Below are 21,760 nucleotides of genomic sequence, written 5' to 3' on the forward strand. Positions count from 1 at the left end.
GCGTCGTTTAAAAATCAAAGCCGATTTTGTACAAATAATATAATTATTACCGTATAAAAATTGGAACAAAATAACTTTTATAATTTACTTCGATAATATCCGGTTTAGGTATTTTTCTCCGTAATAACATGCCAACTTTGAGTCGCCATTCATCTTACAAGAAACGAGGTTCAAAATAAAATGTTGGAACGCAAATCGAATTCATTTTTGCCTTTTTTCATTTATTCTCAACTGCAAAATGAACAAAACGACGCTTCACACAATAGGTCGTAAATTTTCATTAGTTACCACATCTTTGTATAGGGAGACATTCCTAATATTATATAGTTAATTCATATTTTATGTATTGGTTTGTGTATGTATGTTGGTCCTCGATATCTTCCGCTTGAAGCAGAAAGCATTTTACAATATGTTAGTTAACTGTGAATGATATTTGGCGTGTTTTTGTTCGTAACAAAATATTGAGATCAGTTACCAAATTAATTAAACTCTTATTACCAAACAAATTAAATACTTCGTCATCATCATCAACTCATCGCTGACCCACTAGCACAGGTTCTGCATACTCACCTACGCTGCTGACAATATGGTGTGTGGATTTTAGTGTATTTTATTTTTAAACCCGACCCAAAAAGAGGGGTGTTATAAGTTTGACGTGTGTATCTGTGTATCTGTGTATCTGTCTGTGGCATCGTAGCTCCGAAACCAATGAACCGATTTTAATTTAGATTTTTTTGTTTGAAAGATGGCTTGATCGAGTGTTCTTAGCTATAATCCAAGAAAATCGATTCAGCCGTTTGAAAGTTATCAGCTTTTTTCTAGTTCTTACCTTCACTTGTCGGGGGTGTTATAAATTTTTAATTTACACTTGTAAGAGTCATAAGATGTTAGTATAGTTTATATTAAAATAGTATACTTTTGTCTATAACACAAATATACTTCAATGAACAGAAAATAATCTACTAAGTATTACATTCTTAAATTCTTATTTCTTAGTATCATTCAACTAAAAATAAGTGTTACTGAATGAAGCTTTTATTTATAGTTTTTTTTATATATGATCATTTACCCTGGTTTGATTACTTCCTGCCGTATTGGTTTCTAATAAGCTCTCCAAAATGCTCCAAATCGAAAACAACCCATGGGCGGACGCAAGGTCAGTGACCGAGTCCTTGACCTACACACGCCTTACCAAGGGGCTCTTTGGAGTTCGTTTTTGTATAAATTATGAATTACGATCATAGTGCATCCTCTTCACTTATATACAACTTTGCAAGAGAGACAGTGCCCTTTGTTAGCTAGACTCCCTGAACAAGGTATAGATTTTTTCCAAGGACAACAGACGGGACTGTCTATGCGCTGAAACTTGGCCAGTTGACGAAGAAGAATTAGAGATTTTATATTAGATACTTTACCACTTTTTTTTAAACTACTTATAGTCATAAATTAGGCAAGATCGTAGTAGTTATAATTAAGTCGCTTATTGATACTCAAAATAAGAAAAAAATCCCCTTTTGTTTAGGAACAAAAGAAATGAAAAGATATAATATTTCTTGTAGGAATTGCTTAGGGATTAAAATAATAACTAATGAACCCGAACTTTGGAGACAATAAGTCTGGTTATTCTTCGCCCACTTGCGGTTAGAGCATTTATTTGGAGACAATTCAGCGTTGTCGTCATCACTCTCGACGCCTAAAGCGTATGAAGGTGACCCACATTTTATAAATTGTTTATGGGTGACTTGGCGATTGGCGGAGAAAGTGGTCGGATGAATGAAAGTCTAATTTAGTCTACCTATGAAGACTGAATGCTACTCTAATCTATAGGTATGTACATCGTTTAACAAATTGCGATTGTTAGAATAGTAGTCTCTATACTTAGTAAGTAGAATTATTATGTTACTTAAAAAATTCGGCAGAATCGTTACAGAATTAATATTATGTAACTACCTAGTACATACGGATATTATTACTATATTTGAAAAAAAGTGGTGTTAGTTAAAATATTCTCAGCCTCCTATTGGAGGGGTCCGGGGTTCCATCCACCTCTGATTTTTCAGAGTTAAGTGTGATTTTAGCAATTAAATATCGTAAAATATGTTTTAGCGATGAAAGAAAACGTCTTCAGGAAACCTACATGTCTGAGAGTTCTTCATAATGTAATTTAACGTGTGTGAAGACTGCCACTCCGCATTTGATCAGTGCAGTAAGTAGATATGGCCAAATCCTTCTGAGTCTGATAGGAGACCCGTGCTCGTTGATGATGATGATATTGTTAAAATGTACCTATATGTATATTGATATTTTAATGGTATTTAGTAGGTGAATACTATTAATAAGAAACGTAGAGCAGTAGGTACAAGTAGTTTTGTCGTACCATCTCTTACCATCTCGCCATGCTGGCCCAGTGCGGACTGGCAGACTTCACATACCTTTAAGAATATCATGGAGAACTCTCAGGCATGCAGGTTTCCCCACGACGTTTTCCTTCACCATTGAAGCAAGTAATATTAATGATAAGCATAGTATAACAGAGTGGTAGCGCGGCGGCGGTGGCGGCAGCAGGCATCGCACGCGTGACGCTAACGCCGCTAGTCCCGTTACTTGACACACTGGCGGCTGGCTCACTGCCACAGCCAGGCAAACTACGATTCCGAAACGCAATGCAGGACGTAATTTTATGCTGATTGCACATCACACAGCACGCACTACAAGTGCTTATTGAAAACTAGCTGATGTTCGCGACTTCATCCTCTCGATATAGGTTTTCAACTGTTGGATTTTCCGGAATGGCAAATAGCCTATAATACATAGGTCTTTAACTATAGGTACCTATGCAAAAAATCACGTCAATCCGTTGCTCCATTGCGGACGTGATTAAAGGACAAACCAACAAACAACACTTTTATAATAGGGTAGTTAAGTTATACCAACGACGTTTGGGTGGGGCTCACATTGCATCAAATAAATAAGGATGCCTTTTGAAGTAAATACCTACCTCTGAATGGTTCCTGTGGCTTGTTTCTAATGTGCAATGTGTTCTACTGCACAGAAAAAGTTTGTAGGCAGGTGTAAGGATTTAAGTAAGGATAAAAATGCTTTCAGGGTGAAAGTCCGGATGATTATTCAGAAGCGTAAAAAAAGCTCTAATTGTCAAATTCATCTTTTTAATATAAATTCCCTAAGAAGAAGATATCAAGAAAAAAACTGAGATACTTATAGTAAAGTTATCAACATACTTAATTCATATCCACACCTACCCCGCGTACCTATTTGAAATATCCGTTACATTTTTCAAATGTTTCCAAGTATTTTAGTCACCATGTTGAGTGTTAACCTCCTAGCACTCAAGTGAAAATAAATTCCAAGAATAAACAGCTTCTACGAAAGCTCCTATGCATCCACTCTAGAATACGAATTTAAGTGAATTTTCAATGGGTATTTGCACCACTACTACTATATTCCTATTATACTTATTTATATAGTAGGAAACTTAATTATTGTAAGTAGGCGTAAAACATTAAATTAGATACGTCAATGGCAGTTACAGTTAGTACACAACGCTACACAGAAAAAGCGATACTAAACTAAATGATGCGTACAATAAAACGATGTAGAGCTTCAGAATTATTGGTACAGTTAGACACTGCCCAAGTGCCCAGTCAATGGATATAAAGCACAATATGAAGTCATAATCTGTCAGGAATGTGAATGCGAAGAAATAGTCAGGCACGTCATTATAGCAATCACTGTGCCATCTTCAATGGCTTGATAGAGTGACCGTCGTGCTGCATTCCACATTTTTATGCACCTATATTCTTCGCGGGTGACAACCGTTGTAAAGCTGTTGTATTAGAATGGTTTTAGTGCTTGTTCGCAGGCGCGGCAGCAAGCAGGTCCATCATTTTGGCCCACAAAAAGTTTGACAGTAGTAACCATTAACCAATAATTTAATTTAATTTCTAATCCAATATTTGGTTTTGGGCTAACGTTCTACACTAAATACCAAAATTTCAGATTTGGAACTCATTTCGTCTACGAGCTAGAGACCTATGACAGGCGAAAGACAGACAGCAGAGTGACATTAATAGGACTCCGTTTTTACCCTTGGGTACGGAACCCCAAAAAGGCGATCAAAAGGTATGTAGGTACATAAGTATGAAAAAAGTCCTTGACCAACCTCGACTCAATCAATGACTGACTCATCAACGCCCAGCTTTGGACCTAGAAAACTAAAATTTTGCACAGAGGTTACCTACTTTTTATAATGTAGACAAGGAAAAAGTTCTATTTTCCTAAATTCCGAAGTACGTGTGTGTGTACCTACTTATTGCTTTTGTAGCTTACAGAAAGTAATCAACGACACCTGATGGAGCGGGTAGGTGTTGGTGAGGATGTTCAGTTTATAAAATGTAGACCCATACATTTCACAGATCGCGGTGATTTAAACATCGATATTCGGTACGTGTGTGATGTCTTTGCTGTACCTTACTTTATAGACCCTTTCAGACTCTTATGGGACCCTTATGGACCCTTATGGAATAAACAAGGAGAGTTTTTGAACGATCACTCAGGCTATATTGATCGCGCTTCAAGTCTTCGAGGCTTGGTGAAGTAGGAATATTTTCTACGGTAGAACTTAGAAGTGCAAAACCCAAATGCCGTCAAGTTATTTACTAATCGGTTAAGTAAGCGTGTAACATTGTAATCCATCCTTAATATTTATCATAAAATCGAAAATGTGTCTGTCTGTCTACTAGCTATTCACGACCCATCCGTTTAACCCATTTTGACGTTTGGTACAGAAATAGCTTTCATTCTAGGGAAAGGATAATAGGCTACTTTGTATCCCAAAAAATAAATCGTTCTCACGGGATTTTTAAAACCAAAATCCATGCAGACGAAGTCGCGGGCATATACATATAATAAAATTGTAGAAAAATGGTGTCTGTACAATGGAAATATATAAAAAAAAAATAGCAGGGGTTGTATATCTCGATGCCGAACCCTAAATTGTAATTAATTTTTTTTTGTCTGTTTGTCTGTTTGTCTTTGTGTTTGTGCACGCTAATATCAGAAACGGCTTATTCGATTTAGATACAGTTTTCACTAATATATTGTAGTAAGCTTCACTTAACATTTAGTGTTTATTTCATGTCAATCGGTTCATAAATAAAATAGTTATGTCAATTTAAAGAATCACGGCGAACATTTTTAACGTACAGAGTACCGTACTACACGCCTCGCGCCTGAGCGTCCGTGGCTATATAAACCAAACGACGGTATATGTAACTCAAAATATGCTGCCCGAAAAGTCACTATTCCACGCGAACGAAGTCGCGGGCACAGCTAGTCTAGTATAAGTTTAATAGAACAGATCGTGTGCAACTATACAAAAATTTTTGGATAACAGCATAAGTAATGTAAGTTTTTAAGCTTCATATTTCATACAAATCGCAGGACAGTTCTGTCATTGAGTTGATGATACCTGGAAGTGTTTAGTCATCTCGTAATCTGGTGCGTTGAGTAAGCAATAAGCATGCATGTATGACTGTTGAACAAAATTTATGCGGTATGCCAACAAAATATACGTAGATGATAAGAAGTGAACAACGATAAAGAGGAACCTGTATCTGCCTAAAAATAAACTTTAACGTTGATTTCTTCCTAAACGGTACTTACCTACTTATTTTGGAAAATCAGTTTACGAAACCTACTATCAATTTAATAAGTTTATCTTAATATAATAATAGTTTATCAAATATATTTAATTTAATTGCTGATAGACATATGGACGGAGGGACGAACAGCGAAGGCTTAGTAATAAGGTCCCATTGGCACTCTAAAAGGTGGACTCTAAAAGAACATCTGAATTGCCCAGACTAACGAAAGTAGATGGTTCATATAACAGGCAAAGTCGCCGGGTTTAATTAAATGTCAGCAAAGTTAGACAAGGATAATGCCTAAGTCACTGTACTTTTAACTTTGGTATTAAAATTGATGTTAGCCTTGATATGGTTCAAAGTCTGTGTGAATTACATTTTTTGTTATGATTTATCATTGAATATAATATAGCTATGTATGGTTGACAGATAAAATTAAGTGTTTGGTTTTTGTCTAACAACAATTAATAATGTAGGTACACAGGTAGGTAAGAAATAATCCAAAAACCATGTGGTTACATCGGAAAAAAAAATTAAAATGTGTTCATGAACAAATAATATAATTAGTATTTTCAATTTTCAAAGTAAGACATACCAAGTGGGATATCACATGAAAGAGCTTTCTTTACCTATACATTCTAAAACAAATTTTTATTTATTTTTATGCATAATAGTTAATATCGTGCAAAATGTCGGAAAAAATACCTAAGCACGGAACCCTCGGCGCGCGAGTCTGACTCGCACTTGGCCGGTTTTTTCTAACCGAAACCACCGAAACCGTCAAAGAATGATCTGCTGAGACACTCGCTTTTTTCCAATAAGAGATAAGAATAACGCTCATTGTTATGACTACAAAAGGTAGGTATAGGGTACCTGGTATGATTCATTAAGTTCCCATGTGCTTTGACCGATCGTTGTTTTAGTTCCACAAAAAATAACTGATATCAAAAATATTTACATTGTAATTTGATTATATTATTAGGTACGAGGAGGTATTAGGAGGTATATAATTGTTCTTTGATTATATTCTCTGGCGTTAAAATCGGTGTAAAGTTTATTAACCGATTTCGAAAAAAGGAGGTTCTTAATGGACTTTTATATGTATGTACCTACATAATATGTCCGCAATTTTCTCGCTTCTGATTTGGCCGATTTGCATGCAGCTTTTATTATACTGTTCGCACAGCTTCTAGATAGTAAAATAGACGGTTCAACACGATTTGTAGTGATTCCTTACTTTTTTGTATCCTGTTAATTTAAATAAGAATTAGGTGTACCTAAACCTTTCAAATTAGTCGTATTATAAAAATCAAAACGGAAATTAACTCAATACAAGTCAGTTATTATGAACATGCCTCAGATGCTCAAGATATATCACGAAAACTATTAAAAATCTCTATACTTACTCAATTACTTATTCATTTCATGATGAGACGGCATTGTATTTTGATATCATCATGCAATAAATTAAAATAATAATTCCGTGTTTATAACATGTTAGGGTTCCCAAACATTATGATTTTACACAATCACCCTGAATTCTCTTTAAAAATAAAATTTCGTAATCTTCTATGTGGATTTAAGTGGACCTTTTTACGAGAAAAGTTTTACGTCTAGCACATACACATTCAACGCATACGAAATCGTGCGCTACAGTAAATTTTTTAAATGTGTCTCTGTTTGTTAATTTGTCCTTCAATCATACCGCAACGCAGTAATGGATCGACGTGATTTTTTCATAGATATAGTTAAGGACCTGAGTGGAGACATAATATTATGGGCTACTTTTTATATGGGAAAATCTGAGTGATCTGAGTGAGGGATTTTAAAAATATAAACTCACGTGGATGAAATCAGACAGTTTCTAAATAATGCTAAGTAACATTCTTTATAAAATGTGAAATTTCAAGTAAGTAACTATTTCCTATTGAATTTAACAATTTTTTAGTTAATCCCCAATATACTTTCTACTTCTGAATCTTTCATAACTATAACCAACATATTAAATACCGCGTAAGTACACTTTTGCTAATTTTACAGGACAGCCTGAAAACTTATTTTCTAAAAAAAATAAGTCGAATTTGCGACGAACTAATGTTTTCCTACAACACGAGATCGTCGATACCAATCTCATCAGCTACCTGTAAGTGTAACCGCGAATTATCTTGATTTAAATTTTTTGTAGGTATGTACTTTAGTATTCCTACACGGTATTTTACGCGGTATGGGACTCTGACGATATCATGCTCACCCTGTTAAACTATGTATCTCATCGATGAAATAATTTTCAATGCTACCATGACTAACGTGTTAGTTGCCGCGTCAAAACTATTACGTGCTCACCCATGACCTGGACGTAGTTGCGAAGGAAACCTTGCCCAGTAATTGCATATGTAAACACATTTTTAATTGACGAAAACTCATTAGGGATTCGCGGCATAAACAGCGCTTAAAAGCGCTAAAACCTTGCGAACACCGAAGAGAAACTTTTAAACACTTCTGAGAGCTTTTTAATGCGCCTTTTGAAACTTAGAAATACCGACTCATATTATAAGTTACTAGTCAAAGAAGGAAGGAAGGAATGGTCTAGTTTACTTTTCTTTGAATTGGATATTGCATGTGCATCGTGATTTAAAAATTTTGATTAGGGTTAGCCCTTGACTGCGATCTCACTAGGTGGCAAGTGGTTTGTGGAATGAAATTGAGTGTGAAATGGAACGGATTGGATCAGCGAATATCCATAGATAGGTACTTACATATATGATACAACTACGGGACGATTCCTGTACATTAAACAAGTATATTTTGAGAATTTTAATCGGAAGAAGCTTTATTATTGATATAATATAGAACCCAAAAGAGATGTTTGTGCTCTGCCCATTGCCTCTTCATCTTCACAACCCGTTCAGCTACGTCGGTTACTCTAGTACTCCTATGGATCTCCTCTTTCTGATTTGATCGTAGAGAAACTCCAAGCATAGCTCTCTCCATCACCCGCCATTAAATATTGAATAGGTACATTCTTTTCATTTTTCATACTTGTCTAAAGAATCGGTTAGGCTCTCCTTGCGAAGCCGGGGCGGGTCAACTGGTTATGGAATAGTTTGAGTTTATTCCAACAAAGTCGTATAGACGTGCTAGTCCGGATATAGATAAGGGTAGTCTCGGTCATTGGACACCAGGTAGCTGCAACGAGGTCCTGCGTGAGGTCATATACCGCAAGGCCGCCCACCTGCCTGTAATATACAAGTATTATGTACATCTTGAAATAACTAGCATAATGTTATGCAGGGGTATCTGAGGCTGTGAGCACTTAAGTACCTACTTGTTAATGAAAATACCTACGTTTCCATAAATCAAGGTATTTTTATTATTTTAATGTTTAAAGTATCGTGAGTGATTTCTATTATATAAATAATAAAGTATAGAATGTTACGGCTATAGGTACTCATGTATTTAGTCGATGTAAGTTTCGAAGTTCGAACCCATCTGGGGTCCTTTTTCATAGGTCGCCGTTCGTTAGTCGTCCATTAAGTATATCTAAGATACTTAGAAGTTAAAAGAAGTTAGAAGACTACAGGAAATTGTGAGAATACAATATCGTCCATGAAATCTATGAAAAAGAAACCTATTTGTTTGCAAAAAAAAATTTTTTTTTGCCTTGAATGTTGTCAACCGTGTAATTTGCATTCATACTCAGAGGTCATTCAGTTATTAATTTTATTCAGTTTTTCTTGTAGATTTATGTGGATCTAAAAAAAATTCTGCTTTTTATAAAAATGGAACAGCAGCGCACCGTTTTTAGGAAATGAAAAATAATAGAAACCAATCAGCCAACGATCGATACGATATAAGACATAAGTACTACGAAATACTAAAATGAAAATGTGATTTTCAGGAGTATTCAATAGGGATTATTCCTATAATTCGCAACAAGTATTCAACGGTCCCATGGTGTAATGGTTAGCACTCTGGACTCTGAATCCAGCGATCCGAGTTCAAATCTCGGTGGGACCTTTCTTTATGCTTACCTACTTTGAAATATTTTCATTTTTTACAATGATTTAAAAAGGAAAGTATTAGAAGTTAACATACGTAGCCTTGCACTGAGCACAGGTTTTATAAAAAGCCAAAGTTACCTACCTCTAAACTTTTGAAAGTTCATTGACATTGTGATTGAACTAAGTAGGTATAATTATGTACTAAAAGAAATATATTCATTTTAGAACTGAAAGGCTCTCTAGGTAGCACGTATGGTTCCATAATATAAACCTTCTGCTTCAAAAATATGGTGCAGTTTACTTTATGTCGTTGGAAAAATTGTATCATTCTTCCTTCAAGAATAATCTGTGGAACTATCATCAATCTAAACGTGACCAGTATTTTAATCAGGAACAGGCTGACGCGATCGAAAGCGTTAGCGCGCGTTCACACCTACGAGTAATATAATATTGTCAGCCGCCGAATGTGAACCAGCGTTAAGCAGTTTACTGCTTTTCCAATACATATTCAACTTTTCGTTTACAGTTTTAATAAACTTTGCACCAAGCCGACAATACGCTAGTACCACAGTTTTAATATATTGTGACCGATTCTCGGCGACCGATATTATAATAAGAAAATATACCTACTACGGCTACGTAGCTACAGCGTATGGTCAGCATCACAGGTCAGCATAGTGTAGTCTGACTTCACATTCACACTGAGGCTCCAAGCCTGCTCATGCTCACAATCGGCGACTAACATTACGTTAGGTCATAGGTGCGGACGATCATCGACACTCGCATAACACTCAGAAACATTCCAATAGGGACCTACGAGTAGACTTAGGTAGTTACCTATTATATTAACTTGATCAGGTAATAGCTTTTTTAAAATAATTATTAGGTTTCTTGACTGGATACCGTTTACGAAAAGTTACCGTTAAATGATAATGGCCGTCAAAGTTTTTAACAATAGATTTACATCAAAATTTTTCATTACAGACAGATGGACAACAAAGCGATCATATAAGGGTTCCATTTTTCCTTTTGCGGTACGGAACTCTAAAAAGCGAAGCCAGGGCGAGTCAGGGCGGTCCCTATAATCAAATAGTTATATATTATGTACCTATCTACTAAATATTATGTAGCGGTACCTACCTCGTTTCTTGGCAAACATGATTGCCAAAACTTATAAAGTTATAAAAGTATAGTTAATGTCATTGTGGTATCCGACTATAATTTTATAAATACAAGAATAAATACACGTCTCAATACAATTCACTGTCTCGAAGGTCAATGCCCTTATAATACTTTCGTGTGAGGTACAATTATCCGGAGGATATCAGTGGTGTCGTCAAAAAAAATTATTGTCATAATTACATAAGTAACGCGCCTCCTTGTATAAAGCGACGTTTAAAAATGTAACGAGTATAAATGTTGGTACCTAACCTACCTATAACTACGTTGGTAATAAGTAAGGATAGTATCTCTTCATACTTTGTTTAAGTACAATATGTTAATATTGTACTATACAATTATAATAAATATAATAAGTTATATGGAAGCAATTTGCAATAAGCTGTCGTATATCTATCTCCTCATTATTGTAACCCTTTACCTAAAACCTCAAAAAGAGTCATAATTTCATATTTTGTAGCTTAATATACGTATCTAGATTCTAACTAACCTCACATCTAGGCTCTATCAACTTTAACAAAAATCTAGCTAGTAGCTAGCACCCGAAACTTTATTCAAAAACGCGGGTAAAGAGCAAAAACTAGTTTAAGATAAAGAATCTATCCTAGATACTACATAAATGTGAAAAATCTCCCAAATCATGTTGGTCTGTCTGCCTGTCTTTACCTTTTCACGGTTTTTGACGTTTGGTACAAAGGAAGCTTGCATCACGGCGACGATAAAGGCTTTTTACTTGGGAAATGGAATATTTTCATGAAATTCGTCTAACGTCTAGTCAACGAATAGTGCATCTAGTAATTTTATATAAGAGCTCTATATAAAAGCAAATAACAGCTAAGAAGCTTTAATATAGGATCGCAGCTAGCCTACCTAACTAATTACTTCAATTTGATGATATTTCACATCCTCTCTGGAACAAAATTTTCTTAGGTATAATTTATTACACTTACTATGTCGTTTATGTTCTTCTATAGACGTAGGTATTAACTGTTAAATTTCTATAAACTAGAAAACGAAACTAAAATAACATTATTCTTACTTTATTGCGTGTGACGTGAAGGTATCCTCTCTTGTGCATTCTTTGTTGTGCATAAAAACGTTAAACGTATCATAATGGACATCGTGTAATTATTCCACCTAAAAACTAAACAGCCCGAAATATTTGCCTCATCGTAATTCTGGCCTTGTTCTTTGAATGTTACGGACCACGACGGACGGTGCTATACCAAAAACTGTAGGAATTCAGAAGTATTGCAAGCATGTTAAATCGGCTTCGCTCTCTTATGAAGGTACCTGCTTACCTAATTAAGTTAATTATATAGGTATTAATTTACCCGACTACAGAAGGACTAGGTAGGTACGTGTTTACAGTCTGGTTGTGTTTTTCAATTCATCGGTTCTCTCATGAGGTTCCCTCGGTAGTAGGTACCTTTAGCCAAAGTAGGTAGGTAGGTACTCAATAGATTTAGAATTTAGATAAATGAGGTATCATTCGCATTACATTCACCTGTAATATTAGATTCTACATGAAGATAATGACAAACAAATATATGGCAAGTAAGTAAATGAAATTGCGATGAATGATTTAATTATTATTATCAAATGAATTCAATGTGTAGATCCTAAAAATACTTATATTATGCCCAATTGATTTGAACGAGTTGTAAACATTTAGGTACTTATTATCTCTTTGTAGAAGGACTAAGTCTTTGCCTCATCAAGTCATCACGTTACCTATTTAATAATTCATCCTATCAACACTACACAATACATTTTATTTAAATGTTATCATTTATTTATTTATCCAAAAGCAATTCAGTAATTATAAATAATATTGAGCTGACGTAACAACTTTTACATAAGTATACATAAGTATAATTAGGCCAATTTTTTTCGTATAAAATATAGCCTATGTCACCCGGACCTACGACGAATCGAATGACACCTCATTCATCAAAATCGGCCCAGTAGTTTAGGCGCTACGGTGGAACGCACTGAATCTGGATAAAAACATACACACATACATACATACATAGACTGCTAAAATCACAACCCTTCCTTTTGGCTTTGCCGCAGTCGGGTAAAAAGAGCCGAAAAGAGTTGAAAAAAGCCACAACGTGATAAGATAAATTCGCCGATAATTTCATCATATTGGTTACGCGGTCCCATGGTGTAATGGTTAGCACTTTGGACTTTGAATCCAACGATCCGAGTTCAAATCTCGGTGGGACCTGTGAGTGAACTTCATAACTAACATTTTTGATCATGGATTATTATTTTTGAAATCACTACCCATATTATATCACTAGTCACTACCCATATTATAAATGCTAAAGTGTATTTGTTTGCTGGTTTATTGGTTTGTCCTTCAATCACGTTACAACGGAGTAACGGATTGACGTGATTTTTTGCATGGCCATCAAGGGCCATCGTTAAAAATCTGGAGAGTGACATAGTCTACTTTTTATCCCGGAAAATAATATGAAGAGTAGACGGTTCGTGCGGCTAATTGGCATTGGCTCCAAATTAGTGTTTGTGTTTATTGAAGTTGGTTTTCATTTTATTTTCTAAATTTTGTATATGTGAAGAAGATAATATTCTTTGTTAACATTTTTAAATTCAATGCCTCATCATAATACATGCGCTACAATGGTAGGTAAAGTAGACCTACCTATTCTAAATATTCGCAATACCAAGCCTAGTTATGATGATAAACGACGTTAAATGACAGGTATAATGAGGGAAATACCACGACCGACGGCCCACCGTCGGCGATTCCCAGAGCACGGAGACACGGGTAAGCTATGCTTGTTCCCATCGGCCTGGCACGGTAATGACCGAGCGAAACAAGCAATTTTCGACGCCGGTATTTGACGAGGCCAAATTTAAGTGATTTAAGATTTACTACGAACCTTCTGAATTATGTCCTAAAATATGTCTGCGCCGTAATTTGACATATGGGTATCTTGGTTGCTCTTATTTTTGACTAATTTTTACCCCGTAACTTAGCCGCGTTAAGTTTTCCCGCTGCCGGTGCATTTATATTATAAAATACCTACACAATGATTTTTGCTTTTGTGTTTTTTTTATTACCGTGAAAACTTTTTGATTTTCCAGGATAAAATGTAAGTAGGTATATAATGTCCGTCTCGGGAATGCAAGCTAAGTAAGTACTTATACCCGATGGTGATGCCAAGTGCCCGCAATATTTTCCACCTTAATTTAGGATTTTAAAAATCCCGTGAGAGCTCTTTGATTCTTCGGGATTAAAAATAGTCTATGCCCGTCTCTGGGATACGTATTTATGACACCATGTACCAAATTACGTCAAAACCGTTTTAAAGGATGGATCAAGGAGTATGTAATCACTACTGGGATGTATCGCGAAAAGAGTAGACGGAATTTTCGTATTTTCGCATACCTAGCAATTAGTAGTTTAAAATATCCAATTCCTAATTGCGGACTCTCTTGCTCGGAATCAGAAAAGATTATTTCTATTGTTGGGATAAGGGAATTCTTTTTGCTATTGGGAGCTTAACTACATATGACTTTTAATTTATGAGAAAAGCGTAACGAATGCGTGGTTATAGAGAACATTAATGTTAGATACCTACCTAAGCGTGGGATGTTATTATATTATTCTAATGTATTTATGGAGCCTGATTAGGCTGGTTTTATTACCTAGTCTCAAACCTCCACCGTCATTTGAATCAGCTTTATTGATATCAAACGTACGTAAAATGTGTGTGTGATAATCGATTTATTAGCATAAATTAGCAGTTTATTTCTTTATGAAATTTTACAACTGTATCAGTTGTCGCTACATATTTTATTTCAAAGGTTACTGGTTAAGTATGTCATTATTAAAAGTTTTATTTTAACATAATGTGGTAGGTAATTAGCTTAAATTTTATTGTAATTTTCTTTGATTTCAGAGTGAATATCGGTTCGCGGGCGGAGGCTACACGCGCGCTTCGAGCAGCGGGCGCAGCAGCAGTCTCTGCTCCGCGGCGCTGGTGGGCGGAGCGCTGCTGGCTGCAGTCGCTGTCCTCGCCGTCGCTGCGCTGGCATTCTACATGGGTGCCCTACGGCCAGACAATGGTGAACGTAAGTAAACAATCGGTTCGCAGCTGCAAGTAACATGCACACTAGAAATAGTAGCAGTAGAAACCGCTGCTACGCACAGCAGACCTGCGGAGCAGACACTCGCAGATCTGCTGTGGTTGCCGTCGCTATACCTACTGGCATTCTGTGTGGGAACCCTACTACAAGACAATGGTTAACATAAGTACGTGGTAATGACAAAGAACTTAATCGCAGAAATTCCAGTCCTTTACGTTGTTTTTCAAGTAGGTAGCTATTCCCTGAACTAAGTTAAGCTAATAATAGAGCAACCAGGATTAAAATGAGATGTTTTGACCGTTTGCAGCAATAATGACGTTTGAGGGTACGTTTCGAGTTACACGAGGGGACGTGTACGGCGGAGCGCCGAGCAGCCCGGCGTGGCGCGAGCGCGCGCGGCGCTACGGAGCGTCGCTGCGGCAGGTGTACGCGGCGCCCTCGCCTCTCCGACACGCCTTCGCGGGGGCACTTGTCACTGGCTTTGGAGATCGACGTCTAGATGTTAATTTCAAATTATATTTAGATAGGAGAAAAATACCCAGGTAATTGTATAAAATTGCCTCTATTTAATTTGTGATTTTACTTAATTTATTATTTAATTTATTTAATTTATTGTTTATATTTACAGTTCTATAACAAACATAGAGGAGACGTTAAAGAATATTTTAATACAAGACTTATTGTCGAAGCATCCGGCATTCGGACAAATAAAAATAGACACGACAAGCATTGTTATCAAAAGAGATTTAGAACACACTTACCACTCGGAGCAATATGTTAAAGAAGCTTTGAATGAAAGTATGGCTACCAATAATGCGAAGACTTCAACATCTCAAAATGCAAAAGACAAAACTTTAGAAAGTAGAATAGGTGTTGTTAGAAAAACTACTTTAAAACCAAATAGACCGATGAGAAAAGGTGATTCAGACGAACCTGACATCGATACTGATAATATACCAGTTTTGCAAGGCTCCTTTCAAATAACTAAAACGGAAGCAGATATAACAGAAAATAAACAAGGTCCAAATCCGATACGAATCGAAGAAAAGAGTAGTCACAAACAAACTTCGACTGTAAAGCCTACAACTACTACTTCTTCCACAACAAAATCAGCTACAGTAAGAACAGTAAGTACTAGGAAAATTCCAACAACAACACAAAAAAGCCGGCCGATTACTATTAAATCTATATTAAACATAAAACCAAAAACCGACACGATCACTAATAAAGAAAGAGATACAAGTACTCGTAAACCTATAAATTCAGCACCCACAACCACTAAAACGACTTTAACAACAAAGCGTACAACGACATCAACTACAACTATGGGCACAACAACTAAGAACGTATCTCAAATTTTATTCGATCTTCTTACTAACGAAAATCACGATAAAGATTTACCAAAAATTGATACGCTGTTTACAGTTCCTCATGTTATGGACAATGAGCCATGGAGACCAATAACAAGGCCATACTATGAAACAACCAGCAAACAACCGGTATTACCTGATGAAGAAAAAATTGAACAAGGTGCAGAAGATAGAATAGGGGTGGCCGAAGTTGTTGAAGATATAGCTTTATTAGAAAGCATGCTAAGTACCGTACCGCCCACAAAATACAGAGAGAAAACATCACGTCGACCTATAGGGCTTTATAATATAGACCCTCATTTAGCTGCAGATGTATATGTCCCTAGTCCAGTATACACTAGTTTTACGCTTCCTACTTATGCACCACCAATAAAAAATATGGAAACTTTGGGATCTAGTTATCCTAAGCCGCATCCATTACCAGTTGATAAAATAAGTGGTGCAGTTGAAGTTGTTCCCGAAACTATTTTAGAAACTGATGACAACGATGGTCGACCATTTGAAAGACCTCCAAAGGATAAAAAAACTTCTGTTACCATTAATGTTCTACAGTTTGATCAGCTTGATAACAGTACTGAAGAAATATCTATAGAAGGTGCTTCGATAGTTAAAAAACAAAATACATCTCTTGCAATTAAACCATCCGTAACGGTGAGTACTACAACCGAAAGTGAAAAAATTATAACAACATCAAATGTTCCTATGATAGAGATAACCACAAGAGTACCTGTTATCAACAAAACATATGATCATAAGAGAGAAAATACCACTAAGCGCCCGAACAATAAAGTATCAATTATACCGGCAACTGGACTTCCACATCATACTTGGGAACTAGTCAATACTTCGACAAATAATAATGGGACAGTAAGTAAAGTTTCACCTCAAAAATACTACAACGACACTTTACAAGCTATAATTACAAGAAATGATGCTACTTCACCCAAAACAACTCCAAAATTTCCTAGTAAGAGTTCTATATTACGAAATTTAACAGATATCATAAAACGATATTCACAAAATACATCAGAGAAGCCTGAAGTTTCCACAGAACGAACGACTTTAAAGCCAAATACAACATCAAAGGATACTGAAAATGAGTATCGCAATACTCGCAATGAAATGACTGGGTCAGTTGAAGTCGTTTCTGAGGAAGAACTTGATATTACAACAGCTAGAGTAATAACATTAATGCCAGCAAAGTCTAATTTAGGATTAAATCGACCCCTTCGACCTAGACCAAAAATTGGATCACATGTTAATAAGGAAAGCAAGAGGAGTTTTATGAGCAGTAAAATAGAATCCGAAAAATTAAGTTCAGATCAAAATATAGATGAAGTTATGTATAATTTGACAGAAAACATAGCAGAGGCTTCAGAAGTTGTAACAACCGCAACTTTCATTGATGTTGAGAAACCCAAAGTTCCTGGACTATCGAATGTGGCTGAACATTTAAAAGAAACTTTCAGTGCGATAGAAGGACCGGTATATAACCCTTCAAGAGGTAACAGGCTACCTAAGTCAAATGAGAATTACTCGTCTGTAGATAGTAACGTTGATGTTTTCATGATACCAAATAAATCAAATATCCCAGAAGGTACATATAGAGTCTCGTACCACGTTACTGGAAGCGTTAGTAGCAAACAGGCGGATAAAATCCAAAGTCTCCCAGCGTACGAGCTAGCATTGGAGCCTGATGTGGTATTAGATATACCTGTAAATCAAACTAGTTCTTTAACTGTAGATAAATTGAAACAGTTGGCTAGTCTTGCCACCATCTCGGATTATAGCAGCAACAATAGCTTCGAGCACTTTCGAGCCCCAGGGGCCATCATTTCAACAAAAGCCATTCCGTCAAGTTATACCATGAATCAAGCAGGATTTAAAATATTAACAAAAACTTACAATAAAGCCCAATCTTCGAAACAAGAGGAAAATAGTTTTGATGTACCAGAAAAAATATACAGTAAGCCGGAAACGACCAAGTACACTAAACCTAAGAAAGACATCGTCAAAGAACCTACCAAGATTGTCATCGGTAAGGATATTATTATTTTTGATATTATGTAAGGATCTATTTACCTGATTAGTTTTTAAACTACCACTTATTTCTAAATCTATATTATCTACTTATTGCCACCAGATGACTGTAACAACTCCACATCATTTTTATGTGCTAGTGGAGCATGTATACCCATGACATCACGTTGTAATAAGCTACTGGACTGTCCGGGAGGTGACGACGAGCACGCGTGCTCCTGCGCTGATTACCTACGTGCTGAGTTTTCGCAATCGAAAATCTGCGATGGCTTCGTTGATTGTTGGGACTATTCTGATGAGAACAAATGCGGTAGGTATTATATTTTTACTTGAACTGAAATCGGTTTCATTCATTTATTCAAATTGGGTACCATTGTACACTTTTATCATGAAGCTTAATTGAGTGGTCGGTGTACTGTTTCAGAGTGGTGCCAAGAAGGTCAGTTTGTATGTGCGAATGCTCAGCAGTGCGTGGACATGAGTAAAGTCTGCGACGGGATACCGGACTGTCCTCTGGGCGATGATGAAAAAAGCTGTGTCGCTTTGGGAGATAGCATCGAAGACAATGAAGTGATTCCTTATAATGAAGAAGGTGCTATTATTATAAAACCTTTTTCATACTCCTATTAATAGCTAAGTAGTTATCAAAATACAGTTGTGATTTTACAAGCTTTTATTTAGCTTGCCGTCTTAGTGGTCAAACTTGATACTAAATAGACCAAGTCCCTCAACCGATTGTGCTGTCTGGAACAGGTCATGTGCAATTTCGATGACAATGCAATAATGATATAGTAACATGGAGGTGGCCCACAGAAATCCAAAGGTGGCCTCAGCCCTCATGACAGAGTCAGGAGATGGCTATAGGGACACCGCAACTTTTCAACATTACCTACTCCGTCATTTTTGGGTCGTTAGAATTGTTTTGACAAGTACCCAAATGATGACCAACTGGTCTGATGATGGAGCCGGAAAGTGGTCATAGGCGGCATTCCTTAAGTAGGTATCCATCATAGCTCCGCCGTGGTTGAATTCGTTGCATTTGTCGTATTGAGTAGGAACATGGCTTAAATAAAAGCTTATTTTTTATTGTTTTTTAATAGGGATTATTATTTAAAAATACACGGTGTTCATACAGGTTTTGTCATGGTGCGGAAACGTGGCGTATGGGGCAGGCTGTGTGTGGAGAGCTTCAGTGACGTGGTTGCGCAAGCGCACAGCACTCTCAAGTTACCAGATTTAGGCAGAGCTGTGTGTCGAGCTATGACTTTTCAGTAAGTAACTAATATTTCATTGCTCTACCTATCAGAATGAGAAGGGTTTACGCGTAGTCCACCATAATCAAGTGCGGATTGGCAGAATTCAAACACCTTTGAGAATATTACGGAGAACTCTCAGGCTTGTAGGTAGGTATGGCTGAATAAATCTCAATATGTACCTACACAACAACTCACTAATGCCCGCGACTTCATTCAAATTGGTTTGTATTCTTAAAAATCTCGAGGGAACTCTTTGATTTTCCGGGGTAAAAAGTAGGTATTTAACTATCTATAATGTATATTTATACAAAATATCAATCGATCCTTTGTTTCGTTGCGGGGTGATTGAAGGGCAAACCAACATACTTTTGCAGTTGTAGTATGGGTAGTGAATAATGTCTCGAAATGTTTCCAGCGATTCGCCCTGGGTCCGCGAGGCGCGCGAAGGTCGGAAAGTGAGTTCGGTGGGCTATTGGGAAGTGTCGCACAACGCGCACGCGCGCGCGGCCGACACGCGCCTGACGTTCCGCCGCTCGTCGTGCGCGCGGCACCGAGCGCTGAGGATTCGCTGCAAAGACCTGGACTGTGGCATACGACCGCACGCTGACGCTCAGCAGCCCAGGTAACGACAGCAAACCTCTTCTCTTCCATATCATAGAGTCTGTCTTGTATGACTAGAACATACAGGGTGTAACCAGAACTAGCAAAAACTTAGCGTTATTATTATACTACCTTAACACAATCCAATGCCAATAACTTTTTCCTTATTTTCTAGTTTTAGTGATTTAGTATTTCTCAAACCCGCATTGTATAGCGTGCAAAACTCAGATCAATATCCCACCTACGGCGCGGCTTTGACTTCGAGTGACCTATTTACGGAACATTCGTTGACCTCTAGCGTCAGTCAGATGTTTTTTTTTGCAATATATTGTGAGCTTTTAAAAAATTCAGGATTATAACTTTTTTCGTAGTTAGTTTTTTTATGGTATCTTATCAGTAATCATCAGTACTATCACCTGTCTTCGTTTTTGCTAGCGTTCTGGTTACACCCTGTATTATTCACGTCTTTCCTAGTGCTCAAATATTTGGTATTTGACAGAAGTCGATTCAGGATCTAACCGAGAGCTCACTCACTCTGGTATCATCTTTCGTTAGACAGACTCTAATACAAAACTTTACCTAATTGTTCGTCTGTTTATTTGTTCATATTCGAACTTCGAAAGTACTTCCCTATAGACTATTACAGTCAAACCAGCAGTCCGAGCTCAATCAGTGCGACTTATATCTCTCGTAGGTTTCGCAACACTTTCTAGTATTTTTTAACGACAAATGCACTGGTTGCGCGCCGCTGCTGCATAGAATCTAATCAAAATCGGTTTACTAGAAGCTGAAATGCTCGATCTGAATATTGAAAAGTGGGCGAAACAACTTTTGTGACTTTTTTACATTTTACAAGAGACAATGGATCAAAAAAACTATTTTCCGATCTTTACTAATATTCGAGACTTTTAGAGTAGATAATAACTACCTCGCCTTAGTGTTAAGTTTCATTAGGACTCATCCCTTCCACATCCAGATTAGCGCGCTTCTATTTTAGATTGCTTTGTCATTTACCAAAAACACTGTCCAGTGCTTCCTTATTAGAACATCAAAAAAATACTACCCGAGGCACCAGTGTAACTTTTAAAGTTAGGTACCTACTTGAAAAGTTACACTAGAGCCTCTGCGCTTGAATACCTACTGAAAAGCAATTTAAAAGTTTGGGGAATGTTACGTTACCCATTTGAATTTTGATATAATCAATTCATTAAAAAAATGGAAACTTCTCCCTAAGATAAGTAGTAGATTTGATGGCTCGGTGCGTAGTTCGGGTATCGGAATCGGTGTTGGTTGGTTAGGGCGGTTACTCACGAGCGCGTGCGGTGGGGCAGGGTGGTGGGCGGCGGCGGCGCGGCGGCGGGCGCGTGGCCGTGGCAGGCCGCGCTGTACCGCGACGGCGACTTCCAGTGCGGCGCGACGCTCGTCGCGGCGCAATGGCTGCTGTCCGCTAGTCACTGCTTTTATGAGTGAGTTTTTTTATTTTATTTTTTTGATTAATTTTATTCGCTTTGCATCAGTGCTAAAGCTTC

The 21,760-nt window shown here is 37.0% G+C and overlaps 1 protein-coding gene and 2 non-coding genes across 4 annotated transcripts in view; all 3 read left to right on the top strand.

The window, feature by feature from the left end:
* LOC123873684 overlaps positions 1-21,760 on the top strand; it is a 65,645-nt gene that overhangs the window by 40,482 nt on the left and 3,403 nt on the right. The window contains exons 3-10 of one of the 2 annotated variants that reach the window (XM_045918666.1): positions 14,779-14,950; positions 15,273-15,507; positions 15,594-18,373; positions 18,479-18,685; positions 18,800-18,967; positions 19,511-19,646; positions 20,047-20,253; positions 21,530-21,697. In XM_045918666.1, the coding sequence (XP_045774622.1) occupies positions 14,779-14,950; positions 15,273-15,507; positions 15,594-18,373; positions 18,479-18,685; positions 18,800-18,967; positions 19,511-19,646; positions 20,047-20,253; positions 21,530-21,697 (4,073 nt within the window). The remainder of the gene's footprint in view (positions 1-14,778; positions 14,951-15,272; positions 15,508-15,593; positions 18,374-18,478; positions 18,686-18,799; positions 18,968-19,510; positions 19,647-20,046; positions 20,254-21,529; positions 21,698-21,760) is intronic. The other variant, XM_045918674.1, reaches the window with a different exon arrangement.
* Positions 9,609-9,680, top strand: Trnaq-cug. The gene has a single exon. It is a non-coding gene; the product is annotated as a tRNA-Gln (tRNA).
* On the top strand, positions 13,005-13,076 carry Trnaq-uug. The gene has a single exon. It is a non-coding gene; the product is annotated as a tRNA-Gln (tRNA).

This window comes from Maniola jurtina, chromosome 2 (genome assembly GCF_905333055.1).
Source record: "Maniola jurtina chromosome 2, ilManJurt1.1, whole genome shotgun sequence".
Taxonomy (NCBI): Eukaryota; Metazoa; Arthropoda; class Insecta; order Lepidoptera; family Nymphalidae; genus Maniola; species Maniola jurtina.